Source organism: Aphanomyces invadans (genome assembly GCF_000520115.1).
Source record: "Aphanomyces invadans strain NJM9701 unplaced genomic scaffold supercont1.13, whole genome shotgun sequence".
In the NCBI taxonomy this organism is placed as follows: domain Eukaryota; phylum Oomycota; class Saprolegniomycetes; order Saprolegniales; family Verrucalvaceae; genus Aphanomyces; species Aphanomyces invadans.
In genome coordinates, this window is record NW_008580158.1 from 351,774 (window position 1) to 373,233 (window position 21,460).

A 21,460-nucleotide genomic window follows, 5' to 3' on the forward strand; every position below is an offset into this window, starting at 1 on the left:
CTCGTCGACGTGGAGTCGGTGCAAGGGCGACTTCATGTTGAAAGGTGCTAGAAAATCGTGTAGTCGTCGCCATTTGAACAAAACACGAGGGGCTGCTGGGAAAAGGATTGCTTAGCGGTAGACAGGGACGGTCGGTCCAGCCACGCCTTCGCGTACTTTGGACAGCGCGGATGCATCGTCCTGACAGTTTAGAGCCTTGGCAATGATATCGCAGACGACTTCCTGGCGGTTGTCCGAGCATGCCTTGCAACGGGCAAAGGCTGGCGCCTCCCGTCAGTAGTCCGCGTGGAGAAGAGGGAGCCTGAACATTTCGTACGGGCGTTGTCGTGACGGTACTCCATTGTCGGGCGTTTTGCATCGATCAATGCAGCTTTCCCCGCAACCATTCGCGTCAAAGTGGCGCAAGAGGCGTGGCACGAAGCGATGGTGGAGTTACATGGTGTTGATGCCGGTGGCTTGGCAGTGGGCACATGGTCGAGGGTGTTGCTCGAGGTATTCCACAATCTCGTCGTGGTGCATGGTCATTGCCCATTCGACGGCACGTGCAGCGCAGCCCTGAAATGCATGAACATCGAGGAACCGAATCACTTCGAGCTGGCCGGCCCAGGCTCCGATCGCGACAAGAGGAAAGTCGGTCATGTGCAGTTGGCTCGTGTCGACGAACCATTGAAGGACGCTCAGGCGGCCGCTGACGACGGCATCGAACAGCGCAACATTTCGCATCATGGGCAAGCTCGCAAAGAGGCGAGGAAGGCAGCACACGCCGTGGTCGACGTACCACATTGTCATGCCGTTCTGGACCACCTGAGAGTAAGTTCGTCCTGGTGGTGTGAGGGGGTGCGTCTGCACGAGCGGCTCGACCCAAAGTTCGAACCGATGCGCATCCGGGCAGTTTGCGTGCTGGAACACGGTGATATTCAACATGAGTGCCGGTTGCAAAAGGACGACAACGCTTGCATTATCGCGGTGACTCGGAGGAGTGCGGCCACGCGGCGTCGTTGAGCCATCGTCGGAAGACATTGCCATCATAAGCGCGGCGGTGGTCGCGCACGCCAATTCCTCAGCCGGCGTCGTGTCGCTGTTCGGGCAACCACCTGGCCTTGTAGGAGCCGATGACTTTCCACTCCTCAGCAAGATTGCTATCGAGTCGAGAGTGATCTGGACCGACCAACCGTACTTACGGGGACATCACTCTGGCAGGGAAAAGTTGCGAGGTTGAAAATCCACTGTCCACAGAGAGAATAGTTTGCCAGGAGGGCGGCTTCGTGAGAATGCCAACACAACGCCGACGGGCATCCCGTCAAGTACCCGGCGATTTCGAGACGCGCGGGGGAAGGTGAGCGGGGCGGCAGTACTAGCTGAATCGAGCAAAACCACCAAATAATGGACCTGCTTATGCCAAGATTGGGTCGACCCCAAAGACGGAGGTGTGGAGTCCATCACACACACTTGTAGGTCGTTAGGTCGATGGGAGTCTCGATGTAGCCTGAAGCGTTCGTATTGCCGTCCATTCAGAAATGCGTCGAATTCATTCACGGGGGCTCCGTCACGTTTCAGGATGCAGAGTGGCGTTGTTGTCAGGAGTCGTTGAGTTTTAGAGTTCGAATCACACGCCAGAAGCGAGTGCTTGGAATATCCCGCGGGTTTCCGCCTCGCACGATCGTCGCAGGCGGGGCCACGATTACCTTTGTGAAGCAAATCCAGAACGAATGCCTCGAGAACTTCCCTTATTCGATTTACATTCACTTGTCAGGTGTGTCCGTCCTTTCACGTCACACATTACGAGTTCTCGACGCTCCAGTTGGGTCAAGACTGGCGCTAGTCGTGATGTCGTAGATAGGTAGGCTTGCGCCACCGCAAGCAGCGTGTCAGGGTCGCATGGCATTTCTTTTACGCTCTGAACATGATTCGCATCGTGCATCTACAAAATCGTACTTACGACGAATACGCATCAACTAAGGGAATTCCCGACAGTTACCTTGTTTACGAACTGCTGGACACATGGTGTGGACCGGTGGCTCGAGTGGGCGATTCGGATCACGCTGGGGCATGCAGACGATGGTGGTAGTACTGGAGGCAGGGAGCCGTGTGGACGGAGGGGCTTGCCATGGCGACGAACGGCATAGTTGTCAACTGTCGTTGGTTTGTGTCTCACCTTCACTCCTCTCGCCGCGTCAAGAATTTCATCTCAGGGTCCAAGTTGGTGGCAGTGGAATATCCACGCCGTCCTGCATGTCTTTGCCGTCGGCTATCGCTCGAAGGCCAAGACCAAGCTGTCAAACGTTCCGACGAGCGAGATGTGGTGGCAATTATCCGAAGTCACCGCCTACCTGATCGAGATTCGATGTCTGCCACTACACGAGCCACCATCATCAAGGTCCAGCAGTGCTGCGTTTCCTTCTGTGACCATCGCGAATGTCCTCAATTGTGATTCGCATCGTTTTCACACGTGCCCCGGTGGACACGAGTTTTTGCATTCAACTGTCACCGCTACCTTGGGCAAGGCCCGGCAGGCAATGTCGAAATTGGATATCAAACCCAGCTCACGAGGCTCGTGGCTTGCGTGTTCACCTGGGAAGAGAAGGATCGGTGCTTTGACCGACTATGCGTTGTTCGAACGATTCAGAGCGAGCGCGGCCGCGATACGTATTGACTTCCCACGAGGGGGTCGGGAATAGACTGTTTCGAGATGCCTTCTGGCCGCTTGGACTGCTTGAAGAGTAGTTTTGAGACGCTGCAGCGACCCGTTGTCCCCTGTTCGAAATGACGGACAAGATTGATGACTCCAGCAATCTTGTCCGAATGTACCCAAGGAATCGCAGGCCCGCACGATTCACGCACGCGTGACAACGTAACACGATATCAACTACACCAAGAATGCAACCACCCCAAGGCACGTGGAGCAAAGCTCACACGTACCTGTGTTCCTCTAGTGCCCTGCGCACACGCGCCTCTGGGAAAGCCCGCTCAACCTTTACGACTTTATACTTCAACAGCACAAGCCGCAAGCCCAGGCCGTCGAATATGGCCGTACCCACCAAACCCTTGCTTGACGACATACGTGCTCCCTTTCAGTACATGCACGCCGTGCTTTTGCTCGCCGTGTCCAGGTGTCGACTACTGTGGTGTATTCGTATCGCCTGCGTTGATGCGGTCCATCTTCTCGGACAAACTTCGTTGCCAAGCGCTCCTGATGCCACGTCATGTACGTACACGTACAGCACACTATTTGAAATTCCAACGGAAATAGTGTACATTGTATGCGGATCCGGATACTGTGGCTGGCTGTGGTTGGTTGGGTGATGCGACCAATGACTTGGCCGGGTCGGCAATAACCAACCAGAACAAATCTTCGGGTCACCTCCGCGCCGCCGCCATGTCATCCTCGTTGAAACTCGCGGCGTTCAGTCCGTGCCAGAGCTTCTTTGTATCGATCTCTGAGGATAACCGCGTCAAAGTCTGGGACGTTGTACGTGTGTTGCTACTATCTGTGCGCACGTGTGACGCGCAGCTGACACTTTAGGCGACGGGCTCGCTACGACAAGAATTGAAAGAGCGCGACCACTTGAAGTACAAATACACGACACTCGCGTGGACGAAAGCATCGCCTTGGGCCACCACCGGTGCGTCCAAGAAAGGCAACAAGCGCTCTGCCACAAGTGACCTCGGCGTGCTCGCGCTGGGCACGACAACCGGCGCGATTGTCGTCTGGAACTTGGAAAAGGGCGAAGTCGGCGCTCGTTTAGCTCGTGAAACGGTAGGGTGTTGATGCGGTCAGATTATTGATCGCCTCATGCGTTGCTTTCCCACTGGCAGAGCGAAAACGGCCATGCTGCCGCCGTCACGGATCTCGTCTTCACGTCGACGGGCGCGACATTGTTCTCGTCGTCCAGTGAGAAGAACGTGCTGGAGTGGAACGTCAAGGACGCCACCGTCACGCGCAAGTTCAAAGTCGGATCGGAAGGCGTCTCCAAGCTCGCGTTGTCGAAATCGGACGACCTGTTGGCCGTTGGTAACAGCAACATTAAGCTGTTCGACGTCGCGTCGGGAAAAAAGAGCAGCAAACTTACGTCCGGCCATGCCACGGCCGTGGCCCACATGGCCTTTTCCGACTGCTCGCGGTATTTGTTTTCGTCGACGGGCGAGCGCTTTGTCAACGTTTTCGACGTGTCGTCGGACTCGGTCGACCCGCTTTTCAATTTCTCCGCTGACACGAGGTGCGCGATCTCTCCAAGTCTTGACTCATCGATTCCATTTCGTGAACGCAGCGTCTCGACGTTGGCGGTGCGTGTAAACGTGGCCAAGAAGGCCAAGCAATCGTTGGCCTCAGTCGCGTCCGTCGCCGACAACGGAGCTGTATTTGTGTGGCAACATGCAATGACTACGTCGGCCAAGCCCGTTCTTCCGGCGACACAAATCACGTCGTCGGCTGGTGTTGTGATGGCGGTCTTCTCGGCGGACGACGCGGGTGCGCTCGTTGTTGCCCGTGGGTCCATCCACAAGCCGCACTTTGAAACTGTGCCGTTTCTAAAGGACGGCTCGATTCAGTCGGCATCCATTATGCTGACTGCGCTCGATACGTCGTCGCTGCTTGTGTCGAAAAAGGTGAGCGCGCTCTTGTGGTGGATTCGTGTGCGAGTGTGTGAATTGTCGATTCGCGTAGAGCAAGGTCGAAAAGGTTACGGACAAAACGACCGAAGCGCATGTCCCGACTCTGGTCGAGCGCGGCACGGCCAAGGCGTCCACGATGGGCGATGCCACCGTCGCTGCCGACGACGACGATGAAAATGGCGACGGAACCGAGGATGACGACGACGTCACGCTGGAAGATCGCTTGCAAATGCTTCGTGACAACATCGACGACAACGACGACGAAGACGATGCGCTGACGACTGCGACTACCCGCACAACAACGTTGAGCCGCGCCAAGGCTCAGGCGTCGTCGACGTCGCTCGTCAGCGTGCTGGAGCAAGCGCTGCAATCCAAGGACAACGCGCTCCTTGAACACTGCCTCCGCGTGCACGACGCCAAGGTGATCGACGAAACGTGCCGTCGGCTCAACACGACGCGGGTGTTTCCATTTTTGCTCTTGCTCGTGGAAAAATTTGAAAAGCGGCCGACGCGCGGCGCGACCATGTGCCAATGGATCAAGTTCCTCATGCTTAACCACACGGCGTACCTCATGACCGTGCCCGACGTGATCGACAAGCTCAGCACATTGTACCAGTCGCTGGACGCCCGCGTCAAGGTGTTTCCTCAGCTGCACAAACTGTCGGGCCGGTTGAATCTGGTCCTGGGCCAGATTGCCGGCCGATCCAACGTCGAAGTCGTCGACGACGCGCCGGACGTTGTGTACAACGAAGACGAAGACAACGACGATGGCGGAGACGAAGATGAAGATGGCGACGAAGACATTGACCAAGAGGATGAAGATGACGACGAAGAAGACGACGAGTAAACCGATAGATTATAATAGCTAACACACGTATTATGGCACAGTGCAGTCGTGACGAGAATGCCGGGGCGGCATCGTGCAGAAGCGCTCGTTTAAACGCTCGGGCCGAAGCACGGACAGCGCATGCAGGATACGACGTAACAACGTTCGATTGAGTTAGACAAGAGGGGTGTACTCTTCCGACGACTTGCGTGACAGGGCGAATGCAGCCACGAGCGCCGTGCCCACAATACCCACCGCAGCGCCAACCCAAAACGACTCGTTACCCTGCGCCGCCACTGCCGTCGCCTGTGCCGTCACACCAGCCAACGGATCCACTCCACCATGGAGCAAACTCTCCACGACAGAGCGAGGGGGGATATCCATGGAATGGACGTCCGATGCCAACGCGGCACCCGTCACATCCACGTGCCACTCGCCGTAATTCACGCTCAACGCCCGACGGTTGGAGGCGTCGCCAAAGTCGATCTTGGTCAAGTCCATGCTGCGAAGAACTTGGTTCTCGTTCGAGCGAAAGTATAGCACCCGTGCCTTGTGGTCGCGCACTAGGGTGTACTGAGTGGCTTCGCCGAAGTCAATGAACGGAGCTGGGATCGTGACCGTGTTGATAATGTGTACGGCAGCCGAGATGGCTGCCTGGTCTGGCGTGGCAATGCTGTAGCTCGTGTTGGGCAAAAACTTGGTCGCGCCGTGGCGATTCAAGAACGTCAGGCGTTGAAAGCGCTCGGTGGGAGAGTACCCGCCTGAAAACGTAAAGTCGTTCGTGCCTGCTGCCTCGTCGTGGGCGGCTACGAGCTCCAGCTGCTCGAGAAACGGCGGGTCGTTCGTCAGGACACCAGCCGGGTTGTCGTACACGTTGACAGTCCCGTTGAGGAATTCGATCACAATCGACTTGCCGGACGCGTCGTGGATGGGCAAGTGCAATGGAAACTTGTCGAACGTCGTGAGGCCAGGAGTCGTCAGGGCCTGCAGCCTGCCGTCAAAGGCAGACAGTTGAATCTCCGGCAAGCCGGCTTTGACTTCGTCGACAGTTGCGTAGTTGCCGAGAATGTACGTAACGAACGACGAGATGATCGGATGGGTCGACGCTTGAGCAATGTCCACCTTGGGATAGTCGGACCCGACAAGAAAGAGGAATCCAGCGGACAGGCCCTCTTCATTGAGACCGTCGGCGGCAGCGTTGATGCCTAACGTGTTAAGGCCCACGTAGCCGTACTTGGTGCGCCACGCGTAGTCGGGGCAATCCGGACAGCCGTCAACGATGAGTTCTTGGATGACCGTGTTGCGTGGAACGATCTCGACGAGGCTGCGGAGGTCGATCTTGAAGTCCATCGTCCGCGCCGACACGACATGCGTCGTCGAGTTTAAGAGAAAGTCGCTGCAGCCATGGACAAGCGTCGCGCAGAACGCCAGGAAGAGCTTGGGGCTGGTCACCATATGAAGGTCAAACGAGTTGTGGCACTCACGGAGCACGCCAGACTGACAAATCCAACAATAGAGAGAATCCATTGGGTAATATAATGAATATTAGCCAATCATAATTTGCTAAGAATGTGGGTAGAGAAGAAGAATGTGCTTCGTTTGACATGGTCACGCTGAAGTGGGATGGCCGTGTGGGGCTATGCCAGACGACGGACCATGCGCGAGAAAGTGGCTGCAAAATGCTGACAAAGGTTTGGGGACGCCATCAACCGTCGAGCGCTGAGAGAATCGATTCGTGCGTGGCACGTAGACGACCTGGCGGCCGTCGCGGTGGAATCATCTGCCAACTGCATGACGTTGCCTCAGACGTTGAACGGATGTTGCGATGGAGGACCTTTGTCTGGGCAATGACGACAACCACAATTGCTCTATCTGTTCTAGACTGGCCTTACTGGAGGTGTGTGAGGCGCTAATGTCGTGGATGGAATGGCACGTTGATAGCATTGAACCAAATGTTAACCCACTCACCTGTTCCAATGTCGAGTACATTCGGCAAAATCGGGTGCGCACGAAAGAATCCCATCGACCGATGCCATTGCGACATCCTGCAAATGTTTCGTCCAGTTTGCCGCCCTCAGCCGCGACGTGAACTTGCAAACCCTCGCAGACCTGGACACGCGCGCGAGGCGGGGCCACAAGTCACAGGGGACCATGTCCCGTACGTCGACGCGTTTCTTGATGAACACAGCAGACGTTCGCAGCTACCCCGGCCAATTCGACATCCCCCTCGACAACTACCTCAACGTCGAGTCCAAAAGATGCCCAAAGTTTTGACTCTTTTTGCACTGCATCCCACGGATGTCAAGCCTATTCAAGCACCAATGGAAGCGTAATAATGGCGACAACACAAACGGTCCATCACAATCTTAACATCACGTTTGCCTGGCCGACGCGCCGCTGCGCTTCTTCGCCTTGAGCACAGCCAGGTCTGGAAACACTCTGTGCAAGACGACGTCGATCAAGGAAAAGACCAAGTTCTTGACGATCACTTCGTGCTGCAAAAACTCAAATAGCTACAAGTCGACACAGTGTGAAGACGCGCTCCAACGAATGCGCCACAGGGTCGTCGTACTTTTAGGCATCCATGGCGCGTGGACCTTTCCCCGAGCAACGAAACGAACGCGGGTGGGCAACTGCGCAAGAGCGCCGATCGACACTGGCGAGCTTGGTTGAGGATCGTGGTGGGGGTCGCTGGCGCACTATGTCGAACGTACACGCCATCGGTGGGAATCGCGGCGGCGCGCAAGTCACACAGCGCGCTGGCAATTCGCTTCGGATGCGTCCACTCGCCAAACTGAGCCTCCACGATGCGATGGCATGTGGCGTTGAACGACACGCGAATGAACGTCCGTGTGACGGAGAGGAGCCTGCGCCGCATGCGGCTCATGTCGTCCAGCTCAAACATTTCGTCCATCACTTTGAATGCATGGATTTCGAGCTTCTAACCAAGGAACGAGCGTAACGACAAAGACACCGACGAGCCATGGTTCTCTTTCGAGGAAGGGGATGTCCACCTGGAGAAGCACCTGGCCTTGACGGGCCGACTGGTGACGCAGCTTCGACAGCAAGTCCGCTTTCGTGCCTGCAGCGGGGGACCCTACACACAGCAAGGATCGACCGGTGGCGGCGCGAGTTGACAGTGACCAAGACGGACCTGAAGCGAGGTCCAAGAGGAATTGTTGCACATCGGGGGATTGGCACAGGGTGCCGTCCTTCAAAATGTAGTCCAGGACGCGATTCACGGCACTCTCGTCCGATTCGTGAGGATGCTGTCGAGTCGAACTGAGTGTCAGCGGATGACGCGCGCATGGTCGATTCCCACGCACCATTCGAGCTTGCAACGACCGGACGGTGGATGTAGCGGTGCCTGCGTCGGGCTGGTGGCAAGTCACCAGGGCAACAAGGGCGTCGATCTCCGCCTTGGTCTTGCGACCCGTCCAAGCTAGACCGTCGCCGGAAGTTACGTGAATGTCAAACAGGACGGTCGCGGCCTCGGGTACACGCGTCGCTCGAGCTGTCAGCCGCAGTCGGAGCTGCGCCGCGTGTGTCTCGTAGCAAGTGGCACAGACCCGAACTTGTTTCGCCGATTCGTCCATCACGCACTGGTTGCTACATGAAAAGCACGCCATCTCGGAACAGCGAGGACATGTCAAGCAGGTGCTGGCTCCTTCCACGGACCGACGACACAATCGGCAGCAAGCAGTCCCCTGTGCGGTGGACTGAACAGGACTCACATCTGCGAGCCGTCGACTCGACGTCGTTGGCTTTTCTTTGTCCTGGTTGGAACTGGCAGATTGGTCGACCGACCCGTCGTGGAGGAGGTGGCTCACAGGGACAATCACAAAAGGTAAAGTTTTGCGGTGACGGAGCCACTTGCGCCGCCGCACACAGTCTAGCCGGCTTTCCTTGGCGTGGAACCCGACGTTCTTGGACGTCTTCGAATACAACCAGCCTCTGTTGTTGTCCCTGGCGGGGGGATCTCGTCCCAGCGGTGATGCGTTATCATCGCTGTCGCCGCCGTCCGTGTCGGCTTCCGGGTGCCCTTCCAGAGTCCATGGACCGTCCCACACCCACTCTGAGGTTGGCAGCCGCTCGTCATCTCGCTTTCGCTTGTCCGACGATTTTGTCCAGCCCTGCAGTGGCAAGTATCGCTCGCTCTCCCACGCCTCTTCTACGACGCACGTCACTCCAAATGGATGGTTCTCGATCGTTTGGAGATTGTTGGACAGTGTGAGCCGATCGTGGCCCAACGTTTGGAGGTGCAGCGTGATGCGGAACCCGTTGAGGCGAAACAGTGATGCCAACAGGTCCGAGCGGAGCTCCTTGTCGCGCAGCACCGCGTATGGCTCGTAAAACACATTCGTGACGGATGCGTCCACGGCCATCGCGGTAAAGTATTCCCACAACTCGCCTTCCTCCAGTGCCAATAGAAGCCACTGCACCCCGCGCGGTGAAAAGTGCCCATCACTCGCCCGCGGCGCCGGCAACGACTGAACTAACTTCACCCGATCGTTCCAAAACGACGTTTGCGCGCGGCGTTGCCTGAGGTATGTCCAGTACGACTCGTCGACCGTCGGCAGCGTCGGAGAAGCCGCCGTCGTGGGGGACGCTGGGTCAGCTCCGTTGTAGCCAAAGAGGAGCACTTCTTCCAGTGACGACACCAGTCCATGGAGCTCCCGCGTCCGGCCACTGGATAGGAGGAGCTTGGGATCTAGCGCCAAGTACAACCGAATGGCATGATCTACCTGTTGCACGATATCGCGTCCTATGGACGGCTGCAGGTGCGATGGCGCGATTTCGCTGCCGATGTCGCTGCATTTGCTCAGCTCGGTCACGTCCAAGGCAGACATGGAGCTCGTCGACCTGTCGCTGGTCGCGCGACTCGTCCGCCGTTTCGAGAACCGGGCTTTCATTGTCGCAGACACGTCCAAGATGGACCGAGTCTTCCTGTGCTTGGGTTTCAGAGGCAGCGGGGGCTTATCCGTGGCCACGATTCCAGACGTGCCTGACACCTCCACGGCAGGAGCCAAGGGAAGCAGCTGTGGCCCCGATTCGGGCGAGTCCAGTTCCTCCATGAGGGACACCAACTGGCTCACGAGTTGATCATCGTCGTACGTGCAACATGTCGCGCGCGACGCCGTGTACGAGTTGAGCGGGCGCTTGGCTTTGGTGTCGAGTTCAAGTTCTCGGACGTGAAACGGAGCCAGGAGCGAAGTTACCAGTGGGTTCAAGTGCTCGGGGTTACAATATGCCACGAGCGGCCCCAGGACACACCGGGCAAGGATTTCGCTCGTAAAGTGCCACGCCATGTACGAGAACGACACAAACGACCGTTGAATGTTGCACCTGTCGTCAAAGTCGGGTCGCAATACCGCGAGGAGCTGGGTCGAGAGCTGCTTGAGGTAGTCCGGGGTGTCAATTGCGCCATGGTGGAGCTTCGGGGGCTCGTGTGCGGCCACCGCGTCGAGCACCAACCGTCGTCGGCGCGCCAAACTCGCATCCGAATCGTCGCCAAACGCGTGGGGGTGTTTTTCGCACAGCTCGGCGTACAGCTCGCGAAACCACGCCAGGTGTAACTGGACGACCTGGAGCCCTTCCGTGGCCGTGCTTAGCGTTCCATGCAGGTCAAACGTGCGCTGGATTCGGATGCAAAGGCCGCCAAGAATGTCGCACAAGACCAACTTGACCGACGACCCGAACAAGTCGTCCGATGTGAAGGATTTGTACCAGAACGTGACAAAGTCTGCGACGACGATGTTGACGAGTGTCCCCAGCTCATCCGCCACGCTCTTGTCGAGGCCGTAGGACGCGTGTAGGTAGGCCGACGGGGGCACACGACGTATCGCGTCGGGGCGAAATCCAACATGCAATAGCTTGGCTGCGAACGACGACGACGGGTTGCTCCCGTGGCGCCCATAATAAAACGCAGCCGCCGCGGGCGACAACAGCGACGAGTGGGCGATCTGCGACATCTCCATCACCGATTGCCCGGCTGCCAGCGCCAAGAACGTAAGCAATGCCACCGCGACGCTGGCCGCCCCGCTTACAACACTTGGCAAAACATACCACGCCACGGCGCACACAGCAATGAACACTGCGCTCTTCGAATGCACCATCCCCGCGTGCACACCACCAACGACGACGACCCAGGCCAACCTGATGGCGGCGGTTTTCGTGGCGCTTCGTTTCACTGCACCTGACTCGGTTCTCGTGCCGTTATGCAACCAAGGGGCATGACAGGGGCGACCAAAATAGCCCCACAAGCACAAAACGGATCCGGGCGTGCGACCATGGCATCGATCCCGCGAGGCGAAGAGTGGGGGGTGGCGTCGCCGCTGCCTTCTTCAACGAACGACACGGACGACCCGAACGGTCAGTTGGATGAGCGTGACAACGACGACGATGACGGGAGCGGTGACGACGACGAGAGTGGCGATGACGACGAGCCCGAAGGCGACGACGAACAGACGATCGTCGACATGGGGCGACACAAGCGCATGCAGCGCATTCAAAAGGTGCTGTACGACCAGTTGGTCGGCAACGACACGCAGATCGCGCTCGAGTTGCGGGAGAAGGAAGAGGAGCTTCGTCGGGCCAAGACCAAGCGGGAGGATTTGGGCGTCGAGCTGTATGGGGTGCAGCAGCAGCTTGCGCAGCTCCAAATGGCGCTGGAAGGTGCACACAACAAGCTGAACGAAACCCACGACAACCGGTTCAAGGCCGAGGACAACTTGGACGAGGTCAAGGAAGAGTACAAAAAGAAGAAAGGGGTCGTCGAGAAGAGCCGAGTGCAGCTGCACAAGGCGCAAGTTGAGCTCGACGCGCTCAACCAAACGCTACGGCAAGTTGAAGCGTACAACGACGAGATGAAGTCCGAGATCGCGCGGAGCCAGCGGGCGGCCCACAAGGCCGAGGAAACCGTGACCAACTTGGAGAAGCAGAAGAAGAAGCAGGACTTGTACATTGACAAGCTGACGGAGGAAGTCAAGGCGCTCAAGGAGAACATTCAGCTGTACGGGGCGCAGCTGAAGGTGCAAGCGCAGGAAACGGAGGCGGCGGAGGACACGCTCAAGGAAGCGGCCAAGCAAATGGAAGCCACCGCGTTTGAGAAAAAGCAGCTCATGCAGCAATGGAAGAGTTCGTTGATTGGTATGCAGCAGCGCGATCAAGCGCTCGTGGCCACCCAAACCGCCATCAATGCCGTCAACGAGGAGGAACTTGCAGTCGCATCCGAAATTCGCGGCTACAAAACGTCGATGGAAAAGGCGCAAGCAGTCAGCGAAACGCTAACAGGGACCATCGATCGCTTCGACTCGGAAAATCGCTACGTTGAGGAGCAACTCGGTGGGATTCAGCAGGACATGGACAAGCTGTCGGAGCGGTACGCGTAGTCCGTTCCTGTTGTCGTCATCGGGCCGATCGCTCACGATTCGGCCATGTTGCTGACGTAGATACGACATGCTGCAAAAGAGCTTGAAGCAAACGGATGCGCAAGTCGAGAAAGTCGTTCAAGAGGCCAAGAAACTCGACGTTGAGACGGCCAGTGTGATGCAAAACTTGGAAACGGTCCAGAAGGAGCGCCATGCACTGGAAGACGCGATTCAAGCGCAAAAGAACACGCAGACCACGATGAACAAGGCGGCCAACAACCTGGTGAAAGAAACGCAGAAAATCCAAACGGCGATCCATGAAAAGGAAATTTTGTACGCCAACATCAAGAACGAAATGGCGCGTGTCAACGTCGACATCCTCAACGTTCAAGCCCACACGGCGCAACTAAAGGACACCCACGATAAAATCGTGTCAGACCTGAAGGCCAAGGACTTGGCCGTCGAGCAGACCGAGCTCGAGATTCGCCAGCGCAACGACGAAATCGAAAAGAAGGTTGGCATGCCGTCGTGTTGCAAGTGTTTGTGGCTCACCGTGTGCGAATGGAGTAGATGCTTCGCCTCGACCGACTCAACAAAAAGTACGAGCAGCTCGTGTCCAATATGGTGGACGAAAACACGGGGCCGCTGGAGGCCACGATCAAGAACATCAAGAAGGAAACTCTGGTCAAGAAGAAGGAGAATGTCGACAAGCAGCGCGAGTGGCTCCAACTCCAGACGTCGCTGGTGCACCTGACGGCCGAAAGTGAGGACATTGGTGAAACGAACCAAGAGCTCAAGAGCAAAACGAGCATCCTTGAGCAAAAGCAGCTGCGACTCGTCAACGAGTTTAACAATTTTCAAGTCGAAGTCAAGGAACTCAAGGGGGGCATTGCCGCCATGCACATCGACACGGTCAAGTTGAACGAGCTCATTTCCCGGAATCGCGACAAGCAGGAAGCCCTGGCCAACATCAACTACAGTTTGGAGCTCGAATTCAAGCGCGAGCTGAAAGAACTTGAGGCTGAGTCGATCGCAATGGAAGCGCAGGCGAGTGCCATTAAACAGGAAAAGCAGACGCTGCTCGACCAGATCATCGAAGTTGAACGTCAAATCATGCTGTGGGAGAAGAAGATTCAAATCGAGAAGGAAACCCAAGCCGCGTTGGACCCAGAAGTTGGTCAAGCTGAAGCAAAGAACATGGAACGCGAGATCCATCGCATGCGGCTGCGGCTGGAAGCGCTCGAGCGGGACCAGGAGCGGATGATTTTTGAAATGGAGCGGGCCATCCACAAGGTAACCATTTCCACCGGGCATATATCAATGTTAATTCCTTGCCCTTGCAACAGAGAGATGCAATCGCGATGCGCGGCCGAGGCAAGAAGGAGTCGGACATGACCCAGGCGTCGCTGTTGAGCAAGGTCGCGACTTTGCAAAACAAAGCGCGCCAAGCCGCGAAGGAAACAGCGGCGCTGGAAAAATCCATCAAGCAAAAGAGCATCCAGAGTGAAGACATTTCGTTCCAAATGGACAAAATCAGCCAGGATCTCAAAACCCAGGAAGACCGAGCAGCGACGCTGCAGCGCTCAATCAACCAAGCGCTGTACGAAAAGCAACGGTGCATTGACACGGAAGCCCGTAAACAGCGCTTGATGAAAAAATGGGACCAAATTTGCCAAGGTAAAGGATTCGATCCCGCCGACGAAGAAAAGATCCACTTCGACAAAGAGAAAGCGATCAACGACACCAAGAAGATCCGAGACATGATCGAGTCACTGCAACACCAGCATCCGCACTTGAAGGAAGTCCTTACGCGGGTCGCGTTGTTGGCTGAATCGTAGCATGACGACGTCACTGGTCGTGTTTTGTGCAGGAAAGGTCAGGTTTCAATATTTCGTTTCCTCGCGTTACAAGATGCCTTCAGCAAGTTAGCCAATGGGGGCCGGTAAAACTGTGTTGGATTGTAACTTTGAGCCAATCATTAGGAAACGAATTCAAACGCGTTGCATCTTATACAAAAAAATTGTTTCTTATTACACGGCAGCCCTAATGGTCTAGTGGTATGATTCCTGCTTTGGGTGCAGGAGGTCCCGGTTTCGATCACCGGTTGGGGCCATCTTTTTCCAATCTCTCGCAGAGATTTTTGCCAAGAGATTTTCGCCAAGATTGGCTGTGCCGCATGACTGACCTCGATGACTTCACGTCGCCAATGCCTTTGAAGGCAGGCATGACGGACTTGTCGGGAGACGACGACGACGTTCGTGTACCTGTGGCAGCAATTAGTGAAAGCGATATGGGCAGGCGCACGATGTCACGTCGGTTGCGCCTCCCCGACAACGTGCCAGGGGTGGCAACGTCGCCCCGCCGTCGATTCAAGCTTCCTGGTATCACGTTCCGACGACGCCGTGATGGCGAGAAGGACAAGGACGAAGTGTTTTGGAACGCTGTCATGGTTCTGAGTGTCCTCTCGCTTGGCGTCTTGACCGCGATTGCATTCGTGTTGGCGCAGACTGAGTTTTTCATCACGCATCAAGTCGACTTGCTCGGCGTGTCGATCGACAAGATCTTTTCCGTCGTGTCCGAGGAGAAGACCACCATCTTCTTGCACAACACAGGTGATTGTGTCCATCTGGTCGACATAGTTGTTGGCAGAGGAGCTGTCGGCGTGGTGTGTTGTAGGCCACTTGCCTGGAAAAGCGATTTTGAACTACGAGGACCATGTCCTCACGCTTGGCCGGGTCAAAGCAGCCGCCGAGGAAGAGCTTCCGTACTACGGCCTGAGCATCCATCACAACGGCACGGTTGGACTTACCAACGAACTGCGAGGTACGCCGTCGTGCGGTCGCCAATCGATCTCGTCTGAGCCTTTGTAAAGTTTATCGTTTCACTCTTTGACAGCGCCCAACATCGAAGCTACGACGGTGCACGCAGATAGCGTGATCTTTCTTGATGGAACGACGATGACGACCGCCGCCGACATCAGCGGCGGCCTTCTCCAAGAGGGGGACCTGAATTTTGCGTCGCAGAAAGGGTCGATTGTGGCAGCCACGAGCGGAAAACAGCGCTTTCTCGTCAACGCGGACGGCCTCGTGATCGTGCCAAACCCTGATGCAACTCCTCCCGACGACCCCAACAAAGTCGGCATTGTGCTGGATGGGCAGCGCAATCGGATGCGTTTTGGAGACCACCTCGACATCTTTGCGGACAAGACGACTGCGGGAATGACGTCGACGGCCGCCGCATTTGCTCTTGCTGCGAGTAGGGCATCCTTTCGTGACGTGGTCCAAGCGCTGGAGTTGTCACAATGCTGCTGTGGATAGACGACATAGCTGTGGGTCGCGACGGCACCGAACGCGTTCGACTGACCTGTCCTGCCGTCGACAAGGTATCGTTCGGAAAGCCCATGCGGCTGGAAGTTGTCGGACAATTCGCCAAATCCGGACCCGGTGGGGACGTCGTCGTGGCTGGCGGGGACGGCGCTGGGTCCGGTGGAGACCTTTGGCTCATGGGGGGACAAACTGCAGCGCCACGGACCGACTCGGCGACCCACCTTGGTTCTGTTTTCATCAACTCTCCTGCCACGGACAGCGGCGTCGTGATTGCCGCGACGTCCATTGGGTCCAACGTGTCCACGAATGTGGTGTCGTTGCAAGGGACAATTCAGCTGAACGCGCAGAGCATGGACCTTCCCGTGGAAGTGGGGGGGAACGTGTCGGTCCGCGGATCAGCGCTCACCGTGACGAGTTCCTCGATTGCCCTTGGCGTTCCGTCGACCGAGACGATCCAAGTCGAGGCAAAACGTGTGGATGTGACGGCGCCACGTGTGGCGATCCAAGGCGGCGTCGTTCAAGTCACGCGCGCCAGTGATTTCGTCGTCAACGTGACGGCGGGAGTGTCCATGGTGAGTCCCGTAGCGAATGTGACGACCAAGACAGTGTCAGTTCATGCAGGTGTGTTGTCCCTGCCGCCGTTCGAGTTGTACGCAGTCGACACATTGGTGTAGACGACGCCATGTGGACGACTCGGTCGACGCTCTGGCACTCGAACGAGACCTTTCAGGTCACGGGGCAGTCCATCCGCCTTGGCGCGCACAGCACGACGATCACCTCCACGGACGATGCCAATGGCACCACGTCCCTCGGGGGAACTACTGTCCACGTTGGAGATACCCAGCTGACGAGAGAAGTCCATATACACACGGCTCAAGCGCTTGCCACCCACGTGAATGGAACGACGTTGACCATGGCCCAAACAAGCGACAATGCCATCTCGATCACGTCAGCGTCGGGCTTGGTCGTTGGCGATGCCGGTAAGGTTTGCTTTCGATTGAACAGAGTTGGGAGTGCTGTGGTGGAATCGCGGAACGATGTCTCACGCGGGTGAATACACACGCAGAGAGCGCGACACAGATCCGTGGCAAGTCTGTCCACGTGGCCGCCACCGACCTCCACATTGGCAGCCCGTCGTCCACGGTGAACATGGAAGGTATTCACACTGCACCACTTTCATGGCTGTTTTCGTCAGCGCATTCGCTCGAGCGTAGGCACTGTCACGTTGAACGGAAAGCCATGGCCGGCGGCGAGTGGCACGCCAGCCACACGTCGATTGAACGAAGTTGAATGGATGTTGCAAGCACATGGACACACTCGAACCAAGCAAGTTCGCCTCATGGAGGCGTTTTTGCTTGGGTTTGATACGATCGAGACCGTATCGCCGCACGACGCGCCTGTTGAGGTGGAGCCGCTGCGACATGCCGACGAAGTGATCACGCTGGGCAACCTGCCCACGTCTGGTCGCTTGGAGTTCGACTTGACCGTGCATGGATTTCGAGCAGAGATGGCCGCCATCACGAACGCCGACTCGATGCTCATTCGGTGCGTTCCCCTAGCTGCTGTCATCCACATTGTTGCTGAGCTAGTCGTGTGTGGGATCTAGGTGCCAAGTGGTGCGGCATGCCGACACCACGAATCATGACGTTGTGGTCGAAGCATCGGTCGATGTCGACGTGTGTCCGTTCGAGTGGCGATGCCTCGACGACACGGACGCTATCGCACCGACATTGCATGGCCGCTCCATTGTTGCGCTCACCCAACGTGATTCTAACGTGCCAGCTACGTATTCTGCAGTGTGCGCTTCAAGGTTGCGCCGACGGCGCCACCAAGACTCGACTGCTGCCGTGCACGTGTCGTTTGATCGCGTGGCGCTCAACGTACGACGAGTTGTCTAGCGTCGTAGGTGTTAATTATCCGAGTTGTTTTCTTGCTCGACGGCGTCGGTGAGGACTGCGACGACAGTGCCAGCTTTGTCTTGAATCCCCCCATGGTCTGCAAAACATGCCATCGCCGCTTCGCACACTTCAACGGCGCCTACGCACGAAATCGAATCGTCGGAATGGACCCATGCCCAACACACTGCCGACCTTCCTGTTTCGCAAACGCTTGGACAGACTCGAGGCCCGCGACGAGATTGAGCAATGCCCAGCTGCCGTAGTACTGCACCGCTGCGTCGGCGTGGCAATTGAGCATGGCCGCGACGATGCCGCCGACGCCACCGCGCGCCGCGATGTGTTCGCACATAAAGTCTACGTGATTTCCATGTGGATAAAACAGATTCAAAACACACAGGCGACTTATTCACCTGACCCAGCCAAGCTTATGAGCGCCCAGCAGCAGCCTTGCTGGATGGCCGTGTCATGGGGGAACATTTGCATCGAGTCGAGCACGCGCTCAATGCCGAGCTGGGTTAGGATTTTTCGCCGATTGCCTTCTGCAACGCCATCGTCCAAGAGTTGGTGAAGAAATCGTTCGACCCATCATCGGGTCGTACCGCAGTTATGAGCCAAGTTGGTCAGGGTCGTGCAGCACGCTTGCTGCAGCGCCTTGTCCGTGCCATGGCTGGCCATCGCCGCCAGCAACGGCTCCAAACATCCGTCGCAAACTAAGCGGACGCGATTTACATCGTGGTTGAACGCCAACACCCCCACAAGCCGAACGGCGGCCAGTTGAAGGGCCACGTCTTCCAGGTACAACGCCATCCACGCGACGATCCTTTTGAACGCCCCAGCGTCCCCCAACGAATCCTTTACGTTCCCTACACCGCAGGGTGTGCCAGTCCGAGTGCGGGCGCCTTGGTTACCATTGGTTTCACTGACGTGCTGCAACTGTTTGAGTCCTGCCACGACGACGTCGACGTGCGTTTGAAAGTTCTCGAGCAGGTCCAACAGCGATTCCAAGCCACGACCAGATGCATCTCGCACGAGCTGGTCGGGGGTCTGGTCCAGCCGTTCGCGTGTGAGCTTACGAATGCGTTCGGCTTTTTCGCGCTCGCGCTTCTCGTCGCACGTCTTGCAGTACCCCGACGGCTGGATGAGAAATGGCGGCGCGTCGCACGCCAAGTCCAAACATCGCCTCGATTTCAACGCGAGCTCTGTCGACATGCCGTCACACATCGTGACTGATAGCGACACTTGCCTTCGTCCTGGCGCTTCTTGACCTCCTGCGTCAACGCGTCTTCGGTCGCTTTCAGTTCCGATGTCAAGGCCGCTACTTTGCTCTCGAGGGCAGCAGTCGTTGATTCGAGCTGCGCGATCGTGTTATCGCGTGCCTGACAGATGTCCTGGGCGAGCCGCAGCTGGTTTTGCATGGCGGTCGACGCGTCCTGCAGCGTGGCGCATTGGGCCATCGATTCCTACGAATCGCATGACGGCCACTTCGGGACATTCAGGCTGGGAAGCACCACGACCTGCAAAGCAGCATTTGCCTTGCCCACTTGTGCCTCCATCATCGCCATGTGCGCTCGAAAGTCCACCATCTACGCCACGACGCCATGACGTCGTGTTCAAAACACGGCTTCCGAGGGTACCTCAAGCAAGAGCTGTTGGGTGTGCTGCTCCAGGGCGTGCACCTTGGCTTCGTGCAGCCGATTTCGCTCGAGGGACTTTGTGCCCGTGTCTGGGTGCCACAACTTGACTTGGTCGAGCAACTCCTACGTACAAAGCAGTCACGTGTCGAAGCCGGCTCCATTGGACAGAGTGGAATACATGGTTGTGTGCTCGGAGCTCCGTGACCATCCGTTCTGCCTTTTCACGCAGTCTGCGTTCGTCTTCCACGCGCTTGATGGTTTGCTGCCATCGCACGTTTAGCTCATCGCGAAGAGCTTTCTCGTTGGTCATGGCGTCTTGAGCTGCCGCCAGCTCCTTTGTCATTTCCACTCGTTCGTGTTGGATCGCTTTGGCCTATCCACTGTCACTCGCTCCACGAGAAAACCACCTTGCCACACCGACCGACTCGATCATGCGGTCGTGATCGTGCTTCGCGAGATCGGCGTTGGCGAGGTGGGCTTGGTTCAGGGTGGTCAACGACGCCACCTGCTGCTCTAGCAGTTTTGCTTTGTGCTCCCACGTGTCTCTCGCGTCCATGGCGTCGCGCATGGCCTGGACCAGTACGTCCTTCTCGGCCAGAGCAACCACAAGTTGGCGGTGCATGTTCTGCCTTTCGGCGTCCTTCGTCGCCACCAGTGCGTTCAAACTGGCGATTTCTGTGTTGGCGAACTCCAATTGCCCCACGACAACGTCGAAATTGCGCTGTTCCTCTAGAACTTGCGCTTCGACAGCCTCCAACATTCGGGCCACAATGGTGGGTCCTGGCGCATCAGGCACTTCTCGCGGCGATACGGCGAGCTCGGGTCGTCCAAAACGGGTGGCCACGAGTGTGTGGTCATCTACAAGCGGACACGCCACTTGCAGGGCTTGCAAGACCTCGCACAATTCGATGGGCTGCGGACGGTGCGCGGGGTTTTCCTCGAGGCAATGCCGCACCAACGACTCGAACTCTGTATGAGGATGCATTACCGACACTTGGGCAATGCGGTGGTTCAGCTCCACGGTCGGGATTTCACCGCAGCACAGTTCCCACAGCAGCACCCCGAACACGTGCATGTCGTCTGCCATGGGCGGCGCCGTCGAATCGAGAGAGTGGCACTGTGGGGAATACGGGGTGACAACCGCTGGGGCGCCGGCGGCATCCATAATCTCCCGCTGGAAGCAGCCCACGATCTTGGCGCGGCCACAGGCATCGACGAGAACTTTTCGACTCGTGACGTGACGGAGCCCGCGACCGTTGCAAAACAAAATCGCGTGTAGAATGTCCAACGCAAGGCTTACGATGGCGGCGGCGGACAACGCAATGCGATGCACGTGGAGGAGTTCGTACAGACTCGTCGTGTGCCGGTCCATGACGAGCATGGCTGGATTGCTTTCGTTGTCAAACGCCACGCCGAGGACTTGCACGAGGTTCTACAGGTCCCAAGGATATCGATGATGTCAAAATGTGAAGCCACGACGAACGGACAGCCACACACCGGATGGACGGCGGAAAAGAGACGGGGAAGGTACGAAAGCGTGGCGTCCCACAGCGCATGTCGCCGGCTCGAGTCACGATAAGCCAGTACGGCGACACGAGCACCTTGATACGTGCCGTCGAAAATATCCCAGTACTGACTTCGATTCAGCGGAGCTGCTCGATGCACGTCGACAGCCGACAGTGGAATCGACATGTGACCCCATGGAAGTGGCTGCGGCTTGTCGCCGCCCGGCGGCGGCATCGCAATGTGAAACTGTTTGACGGTTACACTGTACCAACATCGCAGTCCCGCCCAA

The 21,460-nt window shown here is 57.2% G+C and overlaps 8 protein-coding genes and 1 non-coding gene across 10 annotated transcripts; 5 read left to right on the forward strand and 4 right to left on the reverse strand.

Annotated features, from left to right (window-relative positions):
- Positions 1-290: 290 nt before the first annotated feature.
- H310_07092 (hypothetical protein) lies at positions 291-1,132 on the reverse strand. The gene has a single exon (XM_008872388.1). It carries the CDS (start codon positions 1,027-1,029, stop codon positions 433-435), a length of 597 nt encoding a protein of 198 aa, XP_008870610.1. The 5' UTR covers positions 1,030-1,132; the 3' UTR covers positions 291-432.
- Positions 1,133-3,347: 2,215 nt separating this feature from the next.
- Positions 3,348-6,899, forward strand: H310_07093 (hypothetical protein). Its single transcript, XM_008872389.1, has 5 exons — positions 3,348-3,469; positions 3,524-3,757; positions 3,817-4,217; positions 4,269-4,605; positions 4,664-6,899. The coding sequence occupies exons 1-5, from the start codon at positions 3,377-3,379 to the stop codon at positions 5,456-5,458; spliced, it is 1,860 nt and encodes a 619-aa protein (XP_008870611.1). The 5' UTR covers positions 3,348-3,376; the 3' UTR covers positions 5,459-6,899.
- On the reverse strand, positions 5,439-6,914 carry H310_07094 (hypothetical protein). The gene has a single exon (XM_008872390.1). The coding sequence runs from the start codon at positions 6,890-6,892 to the stop codon at positions 5,612-5,614; it is 1,281 nt and encodes a 426-aa protein (XP_008870612.1). The 5' UTR covers positions 6,893-6,914; the 3' UTR covers positions 5,439-5,611.
- Positions 6,915-7,030: 116 nt separating this feature from the next.
- H310_07095 (hypothetical protein) lies at positions 7,031-7,873 on the forward strand. Its single transcript, XM_008872391.1, has 2 exons — positions 7,031-7,128; positions 7,188-7,873. The coding sequence occupies exon 2, from the start codon at positions 7,390-7,392 to the stop codon at positions 7,768-7,770; it is 381 nt and encodes a 126-aa protein (XP_008870613.1). The 5' UTR covers positions 7,031-7,128; positions 7,188-7,389; the 3' UTR covers positions 7,771-7,873.
- On the reverse strand, positions 7,774-11,687 carry H310_07096. 2 transcript variants are annotated; one of them, XM_008872393.1, is made up of 5 exons: positions 8,764-11,687; positions 8,592-8,706; positions 8,452-8,534; positions 8,010-8,378; positions 7,774-7,950 (listed from the first exon to the last, which is right to left on the reverse strand). In XM_008872393.1, the coding sequence occupies exons 1-5, from the start codon at positions 11,551-11,553 to the stop codon at positions 7,810-7,812; spliced, it is 3,498 nt and encodes a 1,165-aa protein (XP_008870615.1). In that variant the 5' UTR covers positions 11,554-11,687; the 3' UTR covers positions 7,774-7,809. The 2 variants fall into 2 exon arrangements, with proteins under 2 accessions (XP_008870615.1, XP_008870614.1); XM_008872392.1 differs by having other exon boundaries at positions 8,592-11,687.
- A 10-nt stretch (positions 11,688-11,697) lies between these two features.
- Positions 11,698-14,779, forward strand: H310_07097 (hypothetical protein). Its single transcript, XM_008872394.1, has 4 exons — positions 11,698-12,818; positions 12,889-13,321; positions 13,378-14,100; positions 14,154-14,779. The coding sequence occupies exons 1-4, from the start codon at positions 11,728-11,730 to the stop codon at positions 14,643-14,645; spliced, it is 2,739 nt and encodes a 912-aa protein (XP_008870616.1). The 5' UTR covers positions 11,698-11,727; the 3' UTR covers positions 14,646-14,779.
- Positions 14,780-14,847: 68 nt separating this feature from the next.
- H310_07098 lies at positions 14,848-14,919 on the forward strand. The gene has a single exon. It is a non-coding gene; the product is annotated as a tRNA-Pro (tRNA).
- A 112-nt stretch (positions 14,920-15,031) lies between these two features.
- On the forward strand, positions 15,032-18,096 carry H310_07099 (hypothetical protein; the record flags this gene model as incomplete). Its single annotated transcript, XM_008872395.1, has 8 exons — positions 15,032-15,419; positions 15,484-15,630; positions 15,703-16,062; positions 16,125-16,754; positions 16,808-17,113; positions 17,200-17,289; positions 17,348-17,678; positions 17,740-18,096. 8 exons carry the CDS (start codon positions 15,032-15,034, stop codon positions 18,029-18,031), a joined length of 2,544 nt encoding a protein of 847 aa, XP_008870617.1. The 3' UTR covers positions 18,032-18,096.
- H310_07100 (serine/threonine protein kinase) lies at positions 18,043-21,405 on the reverse strand (the record flags this gene model as incomplete). Its single annotated transcript, XM_008872396.1, has 11 exons — positions 18,043-18,170; positions 18,224-18,385; positions 18,442-18,570; positions 18,631-18,894; positions 18,940-19,211; positions 19,271-19,491; positions 19,540-19,614; positions 19,666-19,788; positions 19,844-20,038; positions 20,087-21,097; positions 21,163-21,405. The coding sequence occupies 11 exons, from the start codon at positions 21,403-21,405 to the stop codon at positions 18,043-18,045; spliced, it is 2,823 nt and encodes a 940-aa protein (XP_008870618.1).
- Between the last annotated feature and the right edge of the window lie 55 nt (positions 21,406-21,460).